At 42.7% G+C, this 25324-nt stretch overlaps 1 protein-coding gene across 1 annotated transcript; it reads right to left on the bottom strand.

Moving 5' to 3' along the window:
• Positions 1–1281: 1281 nt before the first annotated feature.
• LOC120052566 (delta(24)-sterol reductase-like) lies at positions 1282–25085 on the bottom strand. The gene is made up of 9 exons (XM_038999548.1): positions 24587–25085; positions 12269–12424; positions 12080–12185; positions 8188–8306; positions 3653–3916; positions 3372–3515; positions 2640–2837; positions 2194–2372; positions 1282–2084 (listed from the first exon to the last, which is right to left on the bottom strand). Exons 1-9 carry the CDS (start codon positions 24815–24817, stop codon positions 1931–1933), a joined length of 1551 nt encoding a protein of 516 aa, XP_038855476.1. The 5' UTR covers positions 24818–25085; the 3' UTR covers positions 1282–1930.
• Between the last annotated feature and the right edge of the window lie 239 nt (positions 25086–25324).

Below are 25324 nucleotides of genomic sequence, written 5' to 3'. Positions count from 1 at the left end.
AGTAGAGGTTCAGAAAAACACAGGTACCACAACACACACAGGTACCACAGTACACCACTAGAGGGCAAGAGAACACAATATGTTATACTCAGCACACTGGACGATATGCCCCATGGTAATACCATGTTAATAGCAGGTATCAACTGGCTACAATCATTCAAGGTAGATTAGATTTGGATCAATCTTTCTCTGTGATGCTTAAAGCGCCTTACACCACAACTCCGCCTCAACATATGTGTGTACAGAGCTGGATGCCAGGCACTGGTTGCTAGGGTAAAGGGAGTGTTCCATGGGCAGCGCTGGAAGAGAAGAGGGCGGGGCCAAATGTAGCACCCATAATGCACCTCAGCTCCCCGGTAAACATACAGACACTAAAATCACACCCTTACATCCTGGCTCACACACACAATCTCCCACCGTCACAGACACACCTTAGAACATATTAAACTGCGAGTGACCACCACCAACCGTTTTCTCTCTAGAGTGCAGAAGTGTATGAACCTGACTCCAAGGAAGTACCCTGGTGTGTATATGGGGTTTGGAGAGGAGCTGTGTCGTCATGAGACGCAGAACCACGGTGTGTTTGGAATGTTGGATCAGTACCCAGTGTACCCTAACCGCTGACGCCTAACCCTGCTCCAATGCGCTCCAACCATTCTAGGTAACCTGTAGCATCCAACCCGACCCAAATGGTGGAAGAAAAAATAATACTCTTCTCTTCTCCCCGTTTATTTGTCCTTTCCATCTCTCTCTCCTCAGATGTTCCTAGTCCCGTGCACTTCTGACAGTCACACCCCTCCCCCCTTCCTCTACCCCCATTAAACCTAACCCTTCACCTCTAACTCTGACCTCTAACCATGACCCATGTATTCCTTTCCTCTCCTCCAATCAGAGCACAGTTGGTTCTGGTTGTTATGACATTGCAGAAAAGGGGTGGAGTAAGACTGACAATGGCCACACCTCCTCCTTCAGATCCCAGACACGGAGATACATTCACAAACCTGACAGAGACAAGCACACAGTAAGACACACAGTGATACCTGACCTGAAACGACAGAGACCTTTCTCTGACAGAGCTTGTGCGTTTCAGGGAGTTTCCTGGTGCCGTCCAGAAGGAACGCTTTGATGACAGCTACAAAGACACACGGCATACACACAAGCAGCACGCCCCAGACTTAGGATTCAACCATCAGATTTCAAAGTTTTGTTTTTCAACTATACTCAAATCTATATTGATCAACATGAGATGTCTATGTTTGGTACCGTAGAAAGTAGTAGAGATTTACTGTTGACAAATCAAACTTTATTATCATACATCAACAAAAACAGTGACGTCCTTTCTCTCTGAACACGCACACACACACGGACTGAGAACAGGTGACTGTTCTTCCACAAGCCAGAGGAAAATGTGATTGATTAAACACTACAGATGACGTGCGAACCAATAATCATCAGATGAGTTTAAGGCAGAGTGATGTGATCACAGTGGACACAAAGAAACATGCTCCATATGTCAGGATAGATTCTAAACACATGATAGATGGAAGAGCAGACTGGATATGTGTTGTATAACAGGCAGAGGGCATTACATCATTAAAGCTACAGTCAGTTCAAATGACTGGACATCTTACAAAGGAAATATACCCCTTGATAGTCAAATTATGGAATGTTAAAACAAACAAATGACAGCACAGGTCTCCTAGGGTTATGAGCTAGAGGTCAGGGCAGGCTGGTGTTGGGGTTAGGGGTCAGAGGTTAGACATCAAAACAGGCAGGTGTTAGGGCTGTGTTTGCTTCATCAGCACATTCACATTCAGTGGAATTTACAATACAAACAGGATGTGAACACAGTGCAAACACTCCTTAAAGGCTCTCATCTTCATATTGTTGCTGGTGGGATGGCAGAGTTGAAAGTATCAGAGGTTAGAGGTCAGTGTCGTGCAGCTTTGCAGATCTTGTCGTAGACCTCGGGGAAAGCGTCCTGACAGCCAAGCTCCTTCCTCAGACGGTGATACAACGTCCCGTCAAACATCTCCCAGAACTCACTGCGCTCCATGTACACATCAGCATACAGCATCTGGAACCTGGAGACACACACACATCATCACAATCTGAACCCTAACTCCCTACTGTCTATAGCCCCTGTTGGGGTGCGTGTGCGTAAGGGTTGGTGTGTGTGTGTGTTAAACTCACCCGTGCACCTCTCTGACAAACTGCTCCAGCTGTCTACACGAGGCTTTAGCCTGGAAGTGTTTAACTCCGGGTTCTCCATACGCTCCGATGTCCACATACAGCTCTGCCTCCTCACCTTTAGGATGAACCATCCCCCGGCCCGGGGGGAGCATGAACGGACACAACCACAGAGGGTACACCTGCAGGGAGGGACATACCAACTCGGTCACACCCCTACAACGAGACATACCAACTCAGTCACACCCCTACAACGAGACATACTGCACCAACTCAGTCACACCCCTACAACAAGACATACCAACTCTGTCACACCCCTACAACGAGACATACTGCACCAACTCAGTCACACCCCTACAACAAGACATATCAACTAAGTCACACTTGAGTTTGTCTAATTTATTAGGGTATATGTTACGCTGTGGAATCATGCAAAGTATGTGTCTTACGTGGATGTCCTGGTGGAAGCGTGCAATAGCGGTCTGGATGTGTTTCATGGGGACCAGCATGTCCTGGACAACATGGTGCTGCTCATACAGCTGTCTGATGGTCTCTCCCTGGGTCAGCTTCAACAGAGAGATCTTAGGAGGAACCATCCACCCAAACAACCACCGGAACACTGGGTGGTTACCAAACGGGATGATGTCCTGGAGACACACATTCATGTTAACAGGAATCCGCTTTCCAGCAGTGCAGTGGTGTCCAGTACATTTAAGAACGTTTAGCTATTGTACTGTACGCCCTACAAACCACGACCCTCAATAAGGATAGAATATCAGGAAGCTGTAAAACTGCCTCCTTACCCATCCTCTCCCCCTCCCCCAACAACAACATCCTCTGTCTGCCAGAGAAAAACTACATTATTTATAACATCATTTAAGGTTAGGAAAGAAACAATTACCAGCAAACCACACATGACTTCCTAATGGCAGTGTGTGTGTGTGTGTGTGTGTGTGTGTGTGTGTGTGTGTGTGTGTGTGTGTGTGTGTGTGTGTGTGTGTGTGTGTGTGTGTGTGTGTGTGTGTGTGTGTGTGTGTGCATTAGGGATACTAATGCATGAGCTGGGGGAGAATATGATGACATGCTGAAATCTGCAGGATAAAAGGGTCACTTTGTATCATCTGTCTAATGCATTGTGTGTGTGTGTGTGTGTGTGTGTGTGTGTGTGTGTGTGTGTGTACCTGGAGCTCCCAGAAGATGGATCGTGTGTGTCTGTGGTAGTAGTGGCGTAGAGGGATGTACTCTACTGCTTTCTTGTTCTCTTTCAAGTATCTCTCAACGTGCTTGAAGAACCAAGGCTTATAGTGCAGGCCGATCCGGTTGATCTGAAACACACACACACACACACACACACACACACACACGAGAGTTATGGTTAGATCTTGCAGACAGACAGCACTCTCCTCCTCTCTTGTCCTTCTCAGTGTACCCCTGTCATTCTTTCTCGCTTTCCCTCTCTCACCTTGTCGGGTTCAGCGGTGTCAGTCATAGTGCCAGTCATGATAACAGCTTCATCCAGTGAGTACTGCAGTCCTTCTACAAATGTGTTGTTCTTGTCCTCAGACGCCTCACTGAACCGACGGCAGATGTTCTCAAGCCCTCTGATTGGCTCATACTGCAAACGAACCCACAACCTCGCAGGGACGATCTTTATTTCCGCGGCAACCAGGAAACCCAGAGTTCCACAGGACCAAGGAACCGCGTGGAACAGGTCAGAATTCTCCTCCTGTTAGAGACCACAAACACACAGAACAACAGTTCCCCTCCTGTAAGAGAGCCACACAGCAGAGGACAGAAACTATCCTCCTCCTTTCTATCTCTTTCCTTCTCTCTCTCTCATTGTACTGTCAAACCTTTGTTTCCAGATTAGCTGTAGCTAGGTGTTGGCTTGTGTTTACTAATGGATTGGAGGTCTGTAGCAATACTCTGTTAGTTATAGAACTGAAGGTCTGTAGTATTACTCTGTTAGTTATAGAACTGGAGGTCTGTAGTATTACTCTGTTAGTTATAGAACTGGAGGTCTGTAGTATTACTCTGTTAGTTATAGAACTGGAGGTCTGTAGTATTACTCTGTTAGTTATAGAACTGGAGTTCTGTAGTATTACTCTGTTAGTTATAGAACTGGAGGTCTGTAGTATTACTATGTTAGTTATAGAACTGGAGGTCTGTAGTATTACTCTGTTAGTTATAGAACTGGAGGTCTGTAGTATTACTCTGTTAGTTATAGAACTGGAGGTCTGTAGTATTACTCTGTTAGTTAAAGAACTGGAGGTCTGTAGTATTACTATGTTAGTTATAGAACTGGAGGTCTGTAGTATTACTATGTTAGTTATAGAACTGGAGGTCTGTAGTATTACTATGTTAGTTATAGAACTGTAGGTCTGTAGCATTACTCTGTTAGTTATAGAACTGGACGTCTGTAGCAATACTCTGTTAGTTATAGAACTGGACGTCTGTAGCAATACTCTGTTAGTTATAGAACTGGAGGTCTGTAGCATTACTCTGTTAGTTATAGAACTGGAGGTCTGTAGCATTACTCTGTTAGTTATAGAACTGGAGGTCTGTAGCAATACTTTGTTATAGAACTGGAGGTCTGTAGTATTACTCTGTTAGTTATAGAACTGGAGGTCTGTAGCATTACTCTGTTAGTTATAGAACTGGAGGTCTGTAGTATTACTCTGTTAGTTATAGAACTGGAGGTCTGTAGTATTACTCTGTTAGTTATAGAACTGGAGTTCTGTAGTATTACTCTATTAGTTATAGAACTGGAGGTCTGTAGTATTACTCTATTAGTTATAGAACTGGAGTTCTGTAGTATTACTCTATTAATTATAGAACTGGAGTTCTGTAGTATTACTCTGTTAGTTATAGAACTGGAGGTCTGAGTATTACTCTGTTAGTTATAGAACTGGAGGTCTGTAGTATTACTCTGTTAGTTATAGAACTGGAGGTCTGTAGTATTACTCTGTTAGTTATAGAACTGGAGGTCTGTAGTATTACTCTGTTAGTTATAGAACTGGAGGTCTGTAGTATTACTCTGTTAGTTATAGAACTGGAGGTCTGTAGTATTACTCTGTTAGTTATAGAACTGGAGGTCTGTAGCAATACTCTGTTAGTTATAGAACTGGAGTTCTGTAGTATTACTCTATTAGTTATAGAACTGGAGGTCTGTAGCATTACTCTGTTAGTTATAGAACTGGAGGTCTGTAGCAATACTCTGTTAGTTATAGAACTGGAGGTCTGTAGTATTACTCTGTTAGTTATAGAACTGGAGGTCTGTAGTATTACTTTGTTAGTTATAGAACTGGAGGTCTGTAGCAATACTCTGTTAGTTATAGAACTGGAGGTCTGTAGTATTACTATGTTAGTTATAGAACTGGAGGTCTGTAGTATTACTCTGTTAGTTATAGAACTGGAGGTCTGTAGTATTACTCAGTTATAGAACTGGAGGTCTGTAGTATTACTCTATTAGTTATAGAACTGGAGGTCTGTAGTATTACTATGTTAGTCATAGAACTGGAGGTCTGTAGTATTACTCTGTTATAGAACTGGAGGTCTGTAGTATTACTCAGTTATAGAACTGGAGGTCTGTAGTATTACTCTGTTAGTTATAGAACTGGAGGTCTGTAGTATTACTCTATTAGTTATAGAACTGGAGGTCTGTAGTATTACTCTGTTAGTTATAGAACTGGAGGTCTGTAGTATTACTCTATTAGTTATAGAACTGGAGGTCTGTAGTATTACTCTGTTATAGAACTGGAGGTCTGTAGCAATACTCTGTTAGTTATAGAACTGGAGGTCTGTAGTATTACTCTGTTATAGAACTGGAGGTCTGTAGTATTACTCAGTTATAGAACTGGAGGTTTGTAGTATTACTCTGTTAGTTATAGAACTGGAGGTCTGTAGCAATACTCTGATAGTTATAGAACTGGACGTCTGTAGTATTACTCTGTTAGTTATAGAACTGGAGGTCTGTAGTATTACTCTGTTAGTTATAGAACTGGAGGTCTGTAGCATTACTCTGTTAGTTATAGAACTGGAGGTCTGTAGTATTACTCTGTTAGTTATAGAACTGGAGGTCTGTAGTATTACTCTGTTAGTTATAGAACTGGAGGTCTGTAGTATTACTCTGTTAGTTATAGAACTGGAGGTCTGTAGTATTACTCTGTTAGTTATAGAACTGGAGGTCTGTAGTATTACTCTGTTAGTTATAGAACTGGAGGTCTGTAGCAATACTTTGTTATAGAACTGGAGGTCTGTAGTATTACTCTATTAGTTATAGAACTGGAGTTCTGTAGTATTACTCTGTTATAGAACTGGAGGTCTGTAGTATTACTCTGTTAGTTATAGAACTGGAGGTCTGTAGTATTACTCTGTTAGTTATAGAACTGGAGGTCTGTAGTATTACTCTGTTAGTTATAGAACTGGAGGTCTGTAGTATTACTCTGTTAGTTATAGAACTGGAGGTCTGTAGTATTACTCTGTTAGTTATAGAACTGGAGGTCTGTAGTATTACTCTGTTAGTTATAGAACTGGAGGTCTGTAGTATTACTCTGTTATAGAACTGGAGGTCTGTAGTATTACTCTGTTAGTTATAGAACTGGAGTTCTGTAGTATTACTCTATTAGTTATAGAACTGAAGGTCTGTAGCATTACTTTGTTAGTTATAGAACTGGAGGTCTGTAGTATTACTCTGTTAGTTATAGAACTGAAGGTCTGTAGTATTACTTTGTTAGTTATAGAACTGGAGGTCTGTAGCAATACTCTGTTAGTTATAGAACTGGAGGTCTGTAGTATTACTATGTTAGTTATAGAACTGGAGGTCTGTAGTATTACTCTGTTAGTTATAGAACTGGAGGTCTGTAGTATTACTCTGTTATAGAACTGGAGGTCTGTAGTATTACTCTGTTATAGAACTGGAGGTCTGTAGTATTACTCAGTTATAGAACTGGAGGTCTGTAGTATTACTCAGTTATAGAACTGGATGTCTGTAGTATTACTCTGTTAGTTATAGAACTGGAGGTCTGTAGTATTACTCTGTTATAGAACTGGAGGTCTGTAGCAATACTCTGTTAGTTATAGAACTGGAGGTCTGTAGTATTACTCTGTTATAGAACTGGAGGTCTGTAGTATTACTCAGTTATAGAACTGGAGGTTTGTAGTATTACTCTGTTAGTTATAGAACTGGAGGTCTGTAAGCAATACTCTGATAGTTATAGAACTGGACGTCTGTAGCAATACTCTGTTAGTTATAGAACTGGAGGTCTGTAGTATTACTATGTTAGTTATAGAACTGGATGTCTGTAGCAATACTCTGTTAGTTATAGAACTGGAGGTCTGTAGTATTACTCTGTTAGTTATAGAACTGGAGGTCTGTAGTATTACTCTGTTATAGAACTGGAGGTCTGTAGTATTACTCTGTTAGTTGTAGTATTACTCAGTTATAGAACTGGAGGTTTGTAGCAATACTCTTAGTTATAGAACTGGAGGTCTGTAGCAATACTCTTAGTTATAGAACTGGAGGTCTGTAGCAATACTCTTTTAGTTATAGAACTGGAGGTCTGTAGTATTACTCTGATAGTTATAGAACTGAAGGTCTGTAGCAATACTCTGTTAGTTATAGAACTGGAGGTCTGTAGCAATACTCTGTTAGTTATAGAACTGGAGGTCTGTAGTATTACTCTGTTAGTTATAGAACTGGAGGTCTGTAGTATTATTGTTATAGAACTGGAGGTCAATAGTATTACTCTGTTATAGAACTGGAGGTCTATAATATTACTCTGTTATAGAACTGGAGGTCTGTAGTATTACTCTGTTATAGAACTGGAGGTCTATAATATTTCTCTGTTATAGAACTGGAGGTCTGTAGTATTACTCTTTTATAGAACTGGAGGTCTGTAGTATTACTCTGTTATAGAACTGGAGGTCTGTAGTATTGCTCTTCTCCGACTACAAGGTTCTCTCAAAGAGTCAAACAGTAAAGAGAGCTCTGCTCACCTCAGTACAGCGGACCAGGCTGCCATCAGCCAGCACCAGCTCAAAGGCAACACAGATGTGCTGGAAGAGTCCATAGATATGAGAGGACGACTCAATACCTGTACCCATCACAAGACCTCCTAGAGAGAGAGAGGGGAGAGAGAAGAGGGAGAGAGAGAGTAGGCTTGATTATTTAGTAAAATATGGGGGAATACTATTTTTTTAATTTAACCTTTATTTAACTAGGCAAGTCAGTTAAGAACAAATTCTTATTTACAATGACGGCCTAGGAACAGTGGGTTAACTGCCTTGTTCAGGGGCAGAACGACAGGTTTTTACCTTGTCAGCTCGGGGATTCGGTCTAGCAACCTTTCGGTTACTAGCCCAACGCTTTAACCACTAGGCTACCTGCCGCCCAAATGCTCAGGAACAGTCAAGATACAACAGTACCTTGCCTTAAGATGGAAGCCCCCACATACACTGGCATGGCTCCAATGGGTCTTCTAGTTGTTAGATATTGTTCTTTTGGAATTGTCCACTTCTCATTCTCAAGGTGACAATGAAATAACCTTGTTAATGTGGTGAAATGCAGCTAAAAGTGCAAGATCTCTTGCTATGAGGAGTTAAATCAAAAGGGTCACTCGGGTGGGATGTTGTTTTTTTTTTTGGGGGGGGGGGGGTTATTTTTTTATTTATCCTATTTTCCACTATGAATGCTCCTTACAGTATGTTATTGATAAGCATGTAATGATTATTATTATGTGATATGGACGTGCACTGACAAGGTATTTGTCAAATGCTGTTTATTCTGACGATTCATTGAAAACAGAATAATAATAAAAACTGTTAAAAAAAATAATAATAATAATAATAACAACAACATAGAACAGCACAGGACAACAAAAACAACACTGACAAAAGTGAGGACACTTTAGGGATTCGGGGAACTCAATACCCTCACAGGTGAAAAGCAGAGAGCAGGGTAAACACTCAAACAGTTCCTCGGTTGTGTGTGTGAGAGAGAGTCTCTGTGGAAATCCAGATGAATCTACAGCGTGCTGATGGGAAAACATTAAGCTGTTGATCTAACATTCATGGATCGGGAAAACCATTATGGAATCTGATCCAGGGGCGCTGTGCACTTCCGAAACCATTTCCTCTGAGTTTCACCTTCGGAACTCTACCATCTATAAACCATGTATCATCCAATCCAATAAGAGAGTGTGATGGTTATAACAACCCGAAATAAACAACCCTGATGGATGATATGCCATGGAAATGCTAAGCTACAGAGGAGTATACTACAATCAATGAGTTAGCCAGCTAACTTTGATAAACAACCAGAAATAACTACTGATTTTCGGGTTCAACCTCTTAAGGATCTGACCCTTTTTTTAAATATTCACCTAAAATGACACAAATCTAACTGCCTGTAGCTCAGGACTTGAAGCAAGGATATGCATATTCTTGATACCATTTGAAAGAAAACACTTTGAAGTTTGTGGAAATTTGAAATGAATGTTGGAGAATATAACACATTAGATCTGGTAAAAGATAATACAAACCAAAAAAACACGAGGTTTTTATATTTTTTTCTCTTTTCCCATCTTTGAAATGCAAGAGAAAGGCCATCATATAATATTGCAGTTTAGGCACAATTTAGATTTAGCAGTGTGGGTGCAAAGTTTCAGATTGATCCAGTGAAGCCTTGCAATACTGGACAATATTTTGTATCAAGTCTGCCCAAATGTTCCGAATTGGTCAATTGATTCATTTTCAAGTACATAACTATAGAGAACATACAAAAATTATATGGTAATACAAAATAAAAGTTTACACACTCCCAGGAATGTCATACATGATAGATAATTAGCTTATACACTAACTGGCACACATCTAGATGGCCAGGCGGGGTGGGTGTGGAGCCAGAGACAGCAGGCGTTCAAACTGTAGATCCCAGTTCCTACATTTGAATTTAAAAATGTATTTGATCAAACAAAACTATGCTACATTTTATCTCTGGGACCCTCAGGATGACAAATCAGAGCAAGAGTACTGAAGTACATTATTTACATTCAGAGGTGAATGTATCAAACCAGTTGCCGTGATAAGTTTTGTTGTGTGTAACAGTTTAACTTTAGTCCGTCCCCTCGCCCCGACCCGGGCGCGAACCAGGGACCCTCTGCACACATCAACAACAGTCACCCACGAAGCATCGTTACCCATCGCTCCACAAAAGCCGCGGCCCTTGCAGAGCAAGGGGAACCACTACTTCAAGGTCTCAGAGCAAGTGACGTCACCAATTGAAAGGCTATTAGCGCGCACCACCGCTAACTAGCTAGCCATTTCACATCCGTTACATGTGCACTTTTCTCAAACAACAGCATGGTATTTTTTCACTGTAATAGCTACTGTAAATTGGAGAGTGCAGTTAGATTAACAAGAATTTAAGCTTTCTGCCCATATAAGACATGTCTATGTCCTGGGACATTTTCTTGTTACTTACAACGTCATGCTAATCACATTAGCGCACGTTAGCTCAACCGTCCCAGTATAGGGACACCGATCCCGTAGATTAAGAAAGCTAAACATAGATATGCGTTTTTGGTTGTTGAGTGAATTAGACCATGCATATTTCACGCTCATCTTTAAAAAAAACTTTTAAAAAAAACAGTTATTTCAGAATATTTGGCTTTGTAGTATACCCCTCTGGATGACAATTTGACAGTCGTTGTATAGGACAACAACATATCCCACCATACACTGAGTGTACAAAACATTACGAACACCTGCTCTTTCCATGACATAGACTGACCAGGTGAAAGCTATAATCCCTTATTGATGTCACTTGTTAAATCCACTTCAAATCAGTGTAGATTTGGATTGTTTTTCAAGTTGGCTGGATGCCCTTTAGGTGGTGGACCATTCTTGATACTCACGGGAAACTGTTGAGTGTGAAATAGCCAGCAGTGGTACAGTGCTTGACACAAACCGGTGCGCCTGGCACCTACTACCATACCCCGTTCAAAAGCAATTAAATATTTTGTCTTGCCCATTCACCCTCTGAATGACACACATACACAATCCATGTCTCAGTTGTCTCAAGACTTAAACATCCTTCTTTAACTGGTCTCCTCCCCTTCATCTACACTGATTGAAGTGGATGTAACAGGTGACATCAATAAGGGATCATAGCTTTCACCTGGAGTCACCTGATCAGTCTGTCATGGAAAGATCAGGTGTTCTTAATGTTTTGTACAATCAGTGTATATACTAGAGCTGGGCGATATGGACAAAATTCCATATTGTGATAAATTGCCTGAATTGATGCGATAACGATAAATAGAACGATAATTTTATAACATTAATGTGTACCACAGTTTTTTTTATTAACATTTAAAATACTACTACTAGTTTGATTTTTGTACTCCAGCATCATATCATGAGCGTGTTTAGAGAACAACAATCAAACAAAATCTAGCATATAACATAGCCATACAACAATATATACTACATTATAACCCCAAACCATATACCTAAGCAATAAGGCACCTCAGGGATTTGTGGTATATGGCCAATATACCACGGCTAAGGTCTGTTCTTAAGCCTGACGCAACATGGAGTGCCTGGATACAGCCCTTAGACGTGGTATATTGGCCATATACCACAAACCCCCGAGGTGCCTTATTACTATTATAAACTGGTTAGCAACGTAATTAGAGCAGTAAAAATGTTTTGTCATACCTGTGGTATAGGGTCTGATATACCACAGCTGTCAGCCAATCATCATCCAGGGCTCGAACCACCCAGTTTATAAAATAACATATACCACCACACAATATAACCTGAGCCATATACAACCAATATATGAGGATGATATGCAGATGATATGGTAACGAGATGCGTAGCGTACCGACAGTGAGGTCGTCCAGTTCTGGCAGCACAGGCAGAGTCCAGCCCAGGGAGTTGAGAAGAGCAGTTATCTGGCCCATGTTGACCAGGGGCTCCACACGAACCACCTGTTATACATGCACATGTCCAGGTCATACGGGTTTACACACACTTTTATATACAGAGCTAGTGTGTGTGTTTGATCTCCTACCTGTCTCTGTGTGTCCACCTCCAGTATGTCCATCATGTTGATCATGATGTTCTTATTGGTCTTCTTGTATTTCCCCACTCTGAGAGAGACAGTCAGCCAGCCTGGACGACCTGTACACATGTGGGTTTTCCCCCCCTCCTTCCTCCATTCGCGCACCTGCAACACACAGACAGTATTATACTGTAGATTAAGCTCAATTTATTTGTAAATTGCACACAAGGTCCAACCAAAATTTTACTTACGCTTTTAACCCAACCCTTCGAAAGACACATGTACATACACATACAGGTTTTGGAGAGGTGAGGGGGGGCTGCCACACAGGGTGCCCAGGGAGCTGTTGTTGTGGGGGGTTAAGTACCTTGCTCAAGGGCACAACAGCAGGCAATGGATTCTAGGATTTGGTACCAGCAACCATCCTGTTGCCAGCTCACTTCACGCCTGATTTTTTCCCCGTCAGACCCAGGATTCGGACTGGCAACCCTCCAGTTGCTGGCTTGCCTCTCTAACCACTCTGAACGCTATGGCCCCTGCCTAAAGGTCTGGAACTTTATGGCATAGAAGCAGTGGTGACCCGTCATTCAGGGCAGGTGGGGCAAAGAAAAAAAATATATATAAGGACATTTGTAAGTGACCCCAAACTTTTGAACGGTAATACTACCGTTCAAAACTTTGGGGTCACTTAGAAATGTCCTTGTTTTTGAAAGAAAAGCACATTTTTGTCTTAAAATATCAAATTGATCAGAAATACAGTGTAGACATTGTTAATGTTGTAAATGACTATTGTAGCTGGAAACGGCTGATTTTTTTATGGAATATCTACATAGGCATACAGAAGCCCATTATCAGCAACCATCACTCCTGTGTTCCAATGGCACGTTGTGTTAGCTAATCCAAGTTTATCATTTTAAAAGGCTAATTGATCATTAGAAAACCCTTTTGCAATTATGTTAGCACAGCTGAAAACTGTTGTCCTGATTAAAGAAGCAATAAAACTGGCCTTCTTTAGACTTGTTGAGTATCTGGAGCATCAGCATTTGTGGGTGTGATTACAGGCTCAAAATGGCTAGAAACAAATAACTTTCTTCTGAAACTCATCAGTCTATTCTTGTTCTGAGAAATGAAGGCTATTCCATGTGAGAAATTGCCAAGAAACTGAAGATCTCGTACACCGCTGTGTACTACTCCCTTCAAAGAACAGCGCAAACTGGCTCTAACCAGAATAAAAAGAGGAGTTGGAGGCCCCGGTGCACAACTGAGCAAGAGGACAAGTACGTTAGAGAATCTAGTTTGAGAAACAGACGCCTCACAAGTCCTCAACTGGCAGCTTCATTAAATAGTACCCGCAAAACACTAGTCTCAACGTCAACAGTGAAGAGGCGACTCCGGGATGCTGGCCTTCTAGGCAGAGTTCCTCTGTCCAGTGTCTGTGTTCTTTTGCCCATCTTAATCTTTTATTTTTATTGGCCAGTCTGAGATATGGCTTTTTCTTTGCAACTCTGCCTAGAAGACCAGCTCCCGGAGTCGCCTCTTCACTGTTGACGTTGAGACTGGTTATTACACAATGGTTATTATGGCCAAACAGTTCTATTTTGTTTCATCAGACCAGAGGACATTTCTCCAAAAAGTACGATCTTTGTCCGCATGTGTAGTTGCAAACCGTAGTCTGGCTTTTTTTTATGGCGGTTTTGGAGCAGTGGCTTCTTCCTTGCTGAGCGGCCTTTCAGGTTATGTCGATATAGGACTTGTTTTACTGTGGATATAGATACTTTTGTACCGGTTTCCTCCAACATCTTCAAGGTCCTACCAACGAGACATATCCTACCAACGGGACATCAAAAACTGTAATAAAACTGTAATATCCTATCCTATGTTTCACGGAATCGTGGCTGAATGACGAAATGAATATTCAGCTAGCGGGATATACGCTCCACCGGCAAGATAGAACAGTACACTCCAGTAAGACGAGGGGGGGCGGTCTGTGCATATTTGTAAACAACAGCTGGTGCACAAAATCTAAGGAAGTCTCTCAAATTTGTCCGTCTGAAGTAGAGTATATTGTGATAAATTGCAGGCCACACTACTTGCCTAGAGAGTTTTCAGCTATACTTTTCGTGGCTGTATATTTACCACCACAGACAGATGCTGGCACTAAGACCGCACTCAGTCAGCTGTATAAGAAATAAGCAAACAGGAAACCACTCACCCAGAGGCGGCGCTCCTAGTGGCCGGTGACTTTAATGCAGGGAAACCAAATTTCTATCAACATGTTAAATGTGCAACCAGAGGGAAAAAAATTCTAGATCACCTGTACTCCACACACAGAGACGCATACAAAGCTCTCCCTCGCCCTCCATTTGGTAAATCCAACCACAACTCTATCCTCCTGATTCCTGCTTACAAGGAAAATTAAAGCAGGAAGCACCAGTGACTCAGTCTATAAAAAAGTTGTCAGATGAAGCAGATGCTAAACTACAGGACTGTTTTGCTAGCACAGACTGGAACATGTTCCGGGATTCTTCCGATGTACACCACATCAGTTACTGGCTTTATCAATTAGTGCATTGAGGACGTCGTCCCCACAGTGACTGTACGTACATACCCCAACCAGAAGCCATGGATTACAGGCAATATTCGCACTGAACTAAAGGGTAGAGCTGCCGCCTTCAAGGTGCGGGACTCTAACCCGGAAGCTTACAAGAAATGCCCTGTGACGAACCATCAAACAGGCAAAGCATCAATACAGAGCTAAGATTGAATCATACAACACCGGCTCCGACGCTCGTCTTATGTGGCAGAGTTTGCAAACTATTACAGACTATAAACGGAAGCACAGCCGCGAGCTGCCCAGTGACACGAGCCTACCAGACGAGCTAAATCACTTCTATGCTCGCTTCGAGGCAAGCAACACTGAGGCATGCATGAAAGCATCAGCTGTTCTGGATGACTGTGCGATCACGCTCTCCGTAGCCGACGTGAGTAAGACCTTTAAACAGGTCAACATACACAAGGCTACGGGGCCAGACGGATTACGAGGGCGTGTGCTCCGGGCATGTGCTGACCAACTGGCAGGTGTCTTCACTGACATTTTCAACATGTCCCTGATTGAGTCTGTAATACCAGCATGTTTTAAGCAGACCACCATGGTCCCTGTGCCCAAGAACACAAAGGCAACCTGCCTAAATGACTACAGACCCGTAGCACTCACGTCCGTAGCCATGAAGTGCTTTGAAAGTCTGGTAATGGCTCACATCAACACGATTATCCCAGAAACCCTAGACCCACTCCAATTTGCATACCGCCCAAACAGATCCACAGATGATGTAATCTCTATTGCACTCCACACTGCCCTTTTCCACCTGGACAAAAGGAACACTTATGTGAGAATGTTATTCATTGACAATGGCTCAGCGTTCAACACCATAGTACCCTCAAAGCTAATCACTAAGCTAAGGACCCTGGGACCAAACACCTCCCTCTGCAACTGGATCCTGAACTTCCTGACGGGCCGCCCCCCCAGGTGGCGAGGGTAGGTAGCAACACATCTGCCACGCTGATCCTCAACACTGGAGCCCCCCAGGGGTGGGTGCTCAGTCCTGTACTCCCTGTTCATCCACAACTGCATGGCTAGGCACGACTCCAACACCATCATTAAGTTTGCAGACGACACAACAGTGGTAGGCCTGATCACAGACAACGACGAGCCTATAGGGAGGAGGTCAGACACCTGGCCGGGTGGTGCCAGAATAACAACCTATCCCTCAACGTAACCAAGACTAAGGAGATGATTGTGGACTACAGGAAAAGGAGGACTCCTGAACAGGTAATCAAATGGCTACCCAGACTATTTGCATTGTGTGCCCCCCAACCCCTTTTACACTGCTGCTGCTCTCCGTTTATCATATATGCATAGTCACTTTATCTATACATTCATGTACATACTACCTCAATTGCCCCGACCAACCAGTGCTCCGGCACATTGGCTAACCGGGCTATCTGCATTGTGTCCCGCCACCCACCACCCCCTCTTTTACCCTACTGCTACTCTCTGTTCATCATATATGCATAGTCACTTTAACCATATCTACATGTACATAATACCTCAATCAGCTTGACTAACCCGTGTCTGTATGTAGCCTCGCTACTTTTATAGCCTCGCTACTGTTAATTTTCACGGTCTTTTTACTATTGTTTTTATTTCTTTACTTACCTATTGTTCACCTAATACCTTTTTTACACTATTGGTTAGAGCCTGTAAGTAAGCATTTCACTGTAAGGTCTACACCTGTTGTATTCGGCGTACGTGACAAACTTTGATTTGATTTGCTGTTTTGGGATTGATTTGCACTTTTCGCACTAAAGTACGTTCATCTCTAGGAGACAGAACGCGTCTCCTTCCTGAGTCGTATGATGGCTGCGTGGTTCCATGGTCTTTATACTTGCGTACTATTGTTTGTACAGATGAAAGTGGTACTTTCTGGCGTTTGGAAATTGCTCCCAAGGATGAACTAGACTTGTGAAGGTCTACAATTTTTTTTCTGAGGACTTCTGAGGGCTGATTTCTTTTGATTTTCCCATGATGTCAAGCAAAGAGGCACTGAGTTTGAAGGTAGGTCTTGAAATACATCCACAGGTACACCTCCAATTGACTCAAATGACATCAACTAGCCTATCAGAATCTTCTAAAGCCATGATATAATTTTCTGGAATTGTCCAAGCTGTTTAAAGGCACAGTCAACTTAGTGTAATGTAAACTTCTGACCCACTGGAATTGTAATAATCTGTCTGTAAACAATTGTTGGAAAAATTACTTGTGTCATGCACAAAGTAGATGTCCTAACCGACTTCCCAAAACTATAGTTTGTTAACAAGAAATTTGTGGCGTGGTTGAAAAACGAGTTTTAATGACTCCAACCTAAGTGTATGTAAACTTCCGACTTCAACTGTATTTACTGTATTGTATACCATCTACTGCATCTTGCCTATGCCGCACGCCATCGCTCATCCATATATTTATATGTACATATTCTATTCAACCCTTTACATTTGTGTGTATAAGGTAGTTGTTGTGAATTTGTTAGATTACTTGTTAGATATTAGTGCATAGTTGGAACTAGAAGCACAAGAATTTCGCTCGCTACACTCGCATTAACATCTGCTAACCATGTGTATGTGACCAATAAAATTTGATTTAATGCCAAATCTTTTCAGTCTCCTGAGGGGAAATAGGTTTTGTCGTGCCCTCTTCACGACTGTCTTGGTGTGCTTGGACCATGTTAGTTTGTTGGTGATGCGGACCCCAAGGAACTTGAAGCTCTCAACCTGCTCCACTGCAGCCCCGTCTATGAGAATGGAAGCGTGCTCAGTCCTCTTTTTCCTGTAGTCCACAATCATCTCCTTAGCCTTGATCACGTTGAGGGGGAGGTTGTTGTCCTGGACCACACGGCCAGGTCTCTGACCTCCTCCCTATAGGCTGTCTTGTCGTTGTCGGTGAGCAGGCCTACCACTGTTCTCTCATCGGCAAATTTTATGTTGGTATTGGAGTCGTGCCTGGCCGTGCAGTCATGAGTGAACAGGGAGTAAAGGAGGGGACTGAGCACGCACCCCCGAGGGGCCCCTGTGTTAAGGATCAGCGTGGCGGATGTGTTGTTATCTACCCTTACCACCTGGGGGCGGCCCGTCAGGAAGTCCAGGATCCAGTTGCAGAAGGTGTTTAGTCCCAGGATCCTTAGCTTATTGATGAGCTGAGGGCACTATGGTGTTGAACGCTGAGCTTTTGTCAATGAATAGCATTCTCACATAGGCCAGGTGGGAAAGGGCAGTGTGGAGTGCAATAGAGATTGCATCTGCGGATCTCGTTGGGCGGTATGCAAATTGGAGTGGGTCTAGGGCTTCTGGGATGAGGGTGTTGATGTGAGCCATGACCAGCCTTTCAAAGCACTTCATGGCTACAGACGTGAGTGCTACGGGTCTGTAGTCATTTAGGCAGGTTACCTTTGTTTTTGGGCACAGGCACTATGGTGGTCTGCTTAAAACATGTTGGTATTACAGACTCGGACAGGGAGAGGTTGAAAATGTCAGTGAAGACACTTGCCAGTTGGTCAGCGCATGCTCGCAGTACACGTCCTGGTAATACGTCTGGCCCTGCGGCCTTGTGTATGTTGACATGTTTAAAGGTCTTACTCACATCAGCTGCGGAGAGCGTGATCACGCAGTCTTCCAGAACAGCTGGTGCTCTCATGCATGTTTCAGTGTTATTTGCCTCGAAGCGAGCATAGAAGTAGTTTAGCTCGTCTGGTAGGCTCGTGACTAAGCAGCTCTCGGCTGTGCTTCCCTTTGTAGTCTGTAATGGTTTGCAAGCCCTGCCACATCCGACGAGCGTCAGAGCCGGTGTAGTATGATTAGATCTTAGTCCTGTATTGACGCTTTGCTGTTTGATGGTTCGTCAGAGACCAGGTGTAGCAGTGGTAAGGTGTTGGGACTGCTGTTGGGACAGCTTTATGTAAGCCCTAACAGTTTATGTGCACCGTGTGTCACCGTTATAGTGCAATTAATGTATTGGCTAGTGTTGTGGCTTTGCTGGCATGCATCCCACATTTTTTTTTTTTACCCCACCAAGATTTACATGCTAAAATCGCCACTGCATAGAAGATGGATAGGTAGTAGACTTGTCCTGGGTTCAATTGTTAAAGCCGTACTCCTGCTTTCCCCTGTAAATGAATCCCTACAGAACATTACACATGGAAGCAAGAACTTGAACTTTGAACCGACACAATGGAAATACACTGCTCAAAAAAATAAAGGGAACACTAAAATAACACATCCTAGATCTGAATGAATGAAATATTCTTATTAAATACTTTTTTCTTTACATAGTTGAATGTGCTGACAACAAAATCACACAAAAATTATCAATGGAAATCAAATTTATCAACCCATGGAGGTCTGGATTTGGAGTCACACTCAAAATTAAAGTGGAAAACCACACTACAGGCTGATCCAACTTTGATGTAATGTCCTTAAAACAAGTCAAAATGAGGCTCAGTAGTGTGTGTGGCCTCCATGTGCCTGTATGACCTCCCTACAACGCCTGGGCATGCTCCTGATGAGGTGGCGGATGGTCTCCTGAGGCATCTCCTCCCAGACCTGGACTAAAGCATCCGCCAACTCCTGGACAGTCTGTGGTGCAACGTGGCGTTGGTGGATGGAGCGAGACATGATGTCCCAGATGTGCTCAATTGGATTCAGGTCTGGGGAACGGGCGGGCCAGTCCATAGCATCAATGCCTTCCTCTTGCAGGAACTGCTGACACACTCCAGCCACATGAGGTCTAGCATGGTCTTGCATTAGGAGGAACCCAGGGCCAACCGCACCAGCATATGGTCTCACAAGGGGTCTGAGGATCTCATCTCGGTACCTAATGGCAGTCAGGCTACCTCTGGCGAGCACATGGAAGGCTGTGCGGCCCCCCAAAGAAATGCCACCCCACACCATGACTGACCCACCGCCAAACCGGTCATGCTGGAGGATGTTGCAGGCAGCAGAAGGTTCTCCACGGCGTCTCCAGACTCTGTCACGTCTGTCACATGCTCAGTGTGAACCTGCTTTCATCTGTGAAGAGCACAGGGCGCCAGTGGCAAATTTGCCAATCTTGGTGTTCTCTGGCAAATGCCAAATGTCCTGCACGGTGTTGGGCTGTAAGCACAACCCCCACCTGTGGACGTCGGGCCCTCATACCACCCTCATGGAGTATGTTTCTGACCGTTTGAGCAGACACATGCACATTTGTGGCCTGCTGGAGGTCATTTTGCAGGGCTCTGGCAGTGCTCCTCCTGCTCAAAGGCGGAGGTAGCGATCCTGCTGCTGGGTTGTTGCCCTCCTACGGCCTCCTCCACGTCTCCTGATGTACTGGCCTGTCTCCTGGTAGCGCCTCCATGCTCTGGACACTACGCTGACAGACACAGCAAACCTTCTTGCCACAGCTCGCATTGATGTGCCATCCTGGATGAGCTGCACTACCTGAGCCACTTGTGTGGGTTGTAGACTCCGTCTCATGCTACCACTAGAGTGAAAGCACCGCCAGCATTCAAAAGTGACCAAAACATCAGCCAGGAAGCATAGGAACTGAGAAGTGGTCTGTGGTCACCACCTGCAGAACCACTCCTTTATTGGGGGTGTCTTGCTAATTGCCTATAATTTCCACCTTTTGTCTATTCCATTTGCACAACAGCATGTGAAATTTATTGTCAATCAGTGTTGCTTCCTAAGTGGACAGTTTGATTTCACAGAAGTGTGATTGACTTGGAGTTACATTGTGTTGTTTAAGTGTTCCCTTTATTTTTTTGAGCAGTGTACAATATCTGATACCATGAAGAAATGCTGAGCTCCCAGAATACACTCACACACTGGCACACATTCCGAGATCTACGCAGTGAACCCTGCACAGTTTGTTATCTCTCTTCCATTTCCAAATCCCTTGTTCTTTCCAAAATCCCTTTAGGAAGAGAGGGATTAAGGTCCCTCACCCCAGGAATTTCACAGCACAGTCACACACACACACAAAATGTATTATAATTTGATCTGTTATCAGGGATCTGTGTTTAGGAACACACGCACGCACGCATCTGGGGTTGTTATCAGGAACCTGTGTGAAGGTCCAGATAACATAACATGTTCGAATTTAGACTGTAATAGCACTGCACAAGTTATCAATTAATAGGCCTTTACATGTAGGGTAGTAGAGTAGAGGCTAGAGGTCAACCGATTATGATTTTTCAACGCCGATACCGATTATTGGAGGACCAAAAAAGCCAATACCGATTAATCGGCCGATTTTTATATATATATATATATATATATATATTTGTAATAATGACAATTACAACAATACTGAATGAACAATGAACACTTATTTTTAACTTAATATAATACATCAATAAAATCTATTTAGTCTCAAATAAATAATGAAACATGTTCAATTTTGTTTAAATAATGTAAAAACTAAGTGTTGGAGAAGAAAGTAAAAGTGCAATATGTGCCATGTAAAAAAGCTAACATTTAAGTTCCTTGCTCAGAACATGAGAACATATGAAAGCTGGTGGTTCTTTTTAACATGAGTCTTCAATATTCCCAGGTAAGAAGTTTTAGGTTGTAGTTATTATAGGATTATTTCTCTCTATACCATTTGTATTTCATATACCTTTGACTATTGGATGTTTTAATAGGTACTTTAGTATTACCAGCCTAATCTCGGGAGTTGATAAGCTTGAAGTCATAAACAGCGCAATGCTTGTAGCATTGCGAAGAACTGCTGGCAAACGCAGTAAAGTGCTGTTTGAATGAATGCTTACGAGCCTGCTTCTGCCTACCACCGCTCAGTCAGACTGCTCTATCAAATCATAGACTTAATTATAATATAATAACACACAGAAATACGAGCCTTAGGTCATTAATATGGTCAAATCCGGAAACTATCATTTAGAAAACAAAACGTTTATTCTTTCAGTGAAATACGGAACCGTTCTGTATTTTATCTAACAGGTGGCATCCATAAGTCTAAATATTGCTGTTAGATTGCACAACCTTCAATGTTATGTCATAATTACGTAAAATCCTGGCAAATTAGTTCGCAACGAGCCAGGTGGCCCAAACTGCTGCATATACCCTGACTCTGCGTCAGAGAGAAGAGAAGTGACACAATTTCCCTAGTTTAATATTGCCTGCTAACCTGAATTTCTTTTAACTAAATATGCAGGTTTAAAAAATATATACTTCTGTGTATTGATTTTAAGAAAGGCATTGATGTTTATGGTTAGGTACATTTGTGCAACGATTGTGCTTTTTTCGCAAATGTGCTTTTGTTAAATCATCCCCCGTTTGGCGAAGTTGGCTGTCTTTGTTAGGAAGAAATAGTCTTCACACAGTTCGCAACGAGCCAGGCGGCCCAAACTGCTGCATATACCCTGACTCTGTTGCACAGAACGCAAAAGAAGTGACACAATTTCCCTATTTTAGAAAGTCATGTTAGCAGGCAATATTAACTAAATATGCAGGTTTAAAAATATATACTTGTGTATTGCTTTTAAGAAAGGCGTTGATGTTTATGGTTAGATACACATTGGTGCAACGACAGTGCTTTTTTCGCGAATGCGCTTGTTAAATCCCCCGTTTGGCGAAGTAGGCTGTGATTCAATGATGAATGAACAGGCACCGCATCGATTATATGCAACGCAGGACAAGCTAGATAAACTAGTAATATCATCAACCATGTGTAGTTAACTAGTGATTATGTTAAGATTGATTGTTTTTTATAAGATACGTTTAATGCTAGCTAGCACCTTACCGTGGCTCCTTGCTGCACTCGCATAACAGGTAGTCAGCCTGCCACGCAGTCTCCTCGTGGAGTGCAATGCAATCGGCCATGATTGGTGTCCAAAAATGCCGATTACCAATTGTTATGAAAACTTGAAAACGGCCCTAATTAAATCGGCCATTCCGATTAATCGGTCGACCTCTAGTAGAGGCCCAACCGGCCACCAGATGGCTCTATTATTCCTTCTATGTTGTTTAATCTGAGTTTGACTTCAATGTGCTCAGCCGGCTATGCAATTGTTTCCCCCAGCGACCGGCTCATACATAAAACATCCTTCATTCAGGCTGCAAAGTCGTCGGTTTCCTCAACTCGATTTAATGGTCCACCGACCAAAAAGAACTGGGAAAATATGCGTACTGTCTTAATAAAACAATATTTTCCACCACCATGCTAGAGTGGCTAATGCTACATCCTGATGTTGCTGCACTGTGTTCAGGCAGGGGTAAACAACAGACTGCTGCAACCTGATTGTCTGAACGCGGTGTGCAACATCTGGAAATGTTGATGATTGTGTTTTATTAAGACAGTAGGCCTACGCATATTTGCTTGCGATACGGCTTTCAAAACATATGGCCCTTATCTTTCATCAGTGAGAAACAATACTTCAAATAAAAAAGATAACTACTACAGCTAGTGTTTGCACAGATCCATTCAGCTATGGGTGTGTCCATCCGACGAAACGACACTTCTGCTACACTTCCTGAGTTACACTTACACACATGCTAGATAACTAATTAGCACAGGTGGTCGCCTCTTGTCTTCCGTCTGTTTTCCTTAAACAAGCGCTGTAGCAAGGCGATACGGCCGTGTGGGAACACTAACCCTATCAAGGTGTGTATCAATTTAAATGTTTTTTTAATGATTTCTCGCTGATATGAAAGATAAGGTCCTTATGCTTCCAAAACTGTACAGCAAGCGATGCATATTAATGTTCAGACCGAGCATCAGGGATCTTAACAAAACTCCCCCCTACAGAAGACACCTTCGTCCAATGACTCTTATGTGTAATGTAATGGAATTGAGAGTCCTGATCAATGACATTTGAATTAAACCAGATCAAAGTACAGTATGGTGACCAAAGTATGAAAAATAACTGTTGCTTCTACTTTGATAGTCATAAAGTTACTGGTCCCCTTCCCCATGTCAAACACTTCGATTCAGGAGGCGGGATTATTAAGGGGTGGTGACATCACCCTAACCCTCATTTTAATACACCAATGATAACATGATGTTCTCTTACCTAATTGAAATAAGTACCGCTTTGTAACCTACATTGAAGAAGGCGTGTTTGCAGAGGGGCGTGGTTTATATAGCTAGATAGCTACTCGACTGGTGCCAACATTTTACAGTAGGGTGTCAGCAAATATATTTAAAAGTTTAGCCTATTCATCTCTGGCAAAGATACTTACATGTTTCCCCTTTCATCTGTGTCTGGTGTTAGCTAGTTACTGGCTACCTAGGGCTTCAGCCAGCATGGAACAAAAGGGGGGAGGGTCGTTCAAAACCCTGAAGCAGTTGTCAAGGGAACCACATAACAAGAGACATGCCAAACGGGAGATGTATAAAAAAAAGTTGACATCATTGATGCAATTTCAATGTTGTTTGAGTTGCTTTGTGAATCACCAAATGTTCTTGATGATTACTACAACACTGCATCCAAGTTGCTTGACATAGGCGTTTTAGAGCTGTCAGTCAAGGCAAGCTCATGAATTTAAGCTCCCCGCCCACTCACACTGTCTTTTAAAACTTCCTGGTAGTTAGTAATTTTCTAAAATAAATTTCCACTCCTATCCAAAACAAATATTATGGGTGATATTTTAGTCACCCAAGTGGCTATTTTACATGGGAATCAGAATGACTGTTCGGGGCCTTTAATATTAAACATTTATTTAAATAGAGTATAATCACAGGAGTGCATACATAATTGATATTCAGCCTCGTGCCCTTACTTGTCTCTGGATGTTCCGTACGCGCTGGTCGTGCTGTTTAGGCGCGGAACACATCTTGAAGATGAGCCACGCGCGCAGGTAATAATACACATCAAATATGACTGAGAGCGGCAGCAGAAACAGACAGACGAATATCCATCTCTGATGAACGATCACGTAGTCTAAGCCTTTCACCTTGATCCACAACAGAAATAGTACTACCAGTCCACCAAGATACAGCAACGGATCCATTTTTACCGCTCTGTTGGTCTACTTGGCCTGATGATGGTCCAGTGGGACTTTTCCAGAGAGAAAATCCCTTCTAGGAACAATCGATCTTCTATGACCTTTAGTTGGGAGCGAGCGATGCAAGATTAAAAAGTTTCTGCTTTTAAAATCCAACACAGATTCTTTATGCCAACACATGCACACACATAAATTCACACACATAGATAGGTGTGTAATTTTTGAAGTTAGAATCCAGCCACTCCTGTCGTTCTCTCTGATATGAGAGTCTGGCTGGGTGGTAGGCTTGCCCCGCCTCTGGCCGGTGCTCATTGGCGAACAATGCGTCAATCGGCATAACTCCAGTTGCTATGTCAGCGCGCTTCGTCCAATCAGAGAGCAGAAAGCTCGTCACACCATTCACCCCCTGCTCATGCCTTCATTAACATACAACAGTTAGGTAATACAGTGTATACATGATATAAATCAATAAAACTTTGTAAAACGAATAAACCAAAAAACTAAACCAATATT

The sequence above is a fragment of the Salvelinus namaycush genome, chromosome 8 (assembly GCF_016432855.1).
Source record: "Salvelinus namaycush isolate Seneca chromosome 8, SaNama_1.0, whole genome shotgun sequence".
In the NCBI taxonomy this organism is placed as follows: Eukaryota; Metazoa; Chordata; class Actinopteri; order Salmoniformes; family Salmonidae; genus Salvelinus; species Salvelinus namaycush.
This window is presented reverse-complemented; position numbering and strand designations above follow the sequence as displayed.

Bases quoted from the DNA above. Each gene is read 5' to 3' on its own strand.
- LOC120052566 (XM_038999548.1), bottom strand. From the start codon at position 24,817: ATGGATCCGTTGCTGTATCTTGGTGGACTGGTAGTACTATTTCTGTTG. The intron at 12,186-12,268 runs GTAGGAGATCAA...CATGTATAACAG, and splicing joins AGGTGGACACACAGAGACAG to GTGGTTCGTGTGGAGCCCCT. The intron at 2,838-3,371 runs GTACACACACAC...GTGTGTCTCCAG, and splicing joins CCATCTTCTGGGAGCTCCAG to GACATCATCCCGTTTGGTAA.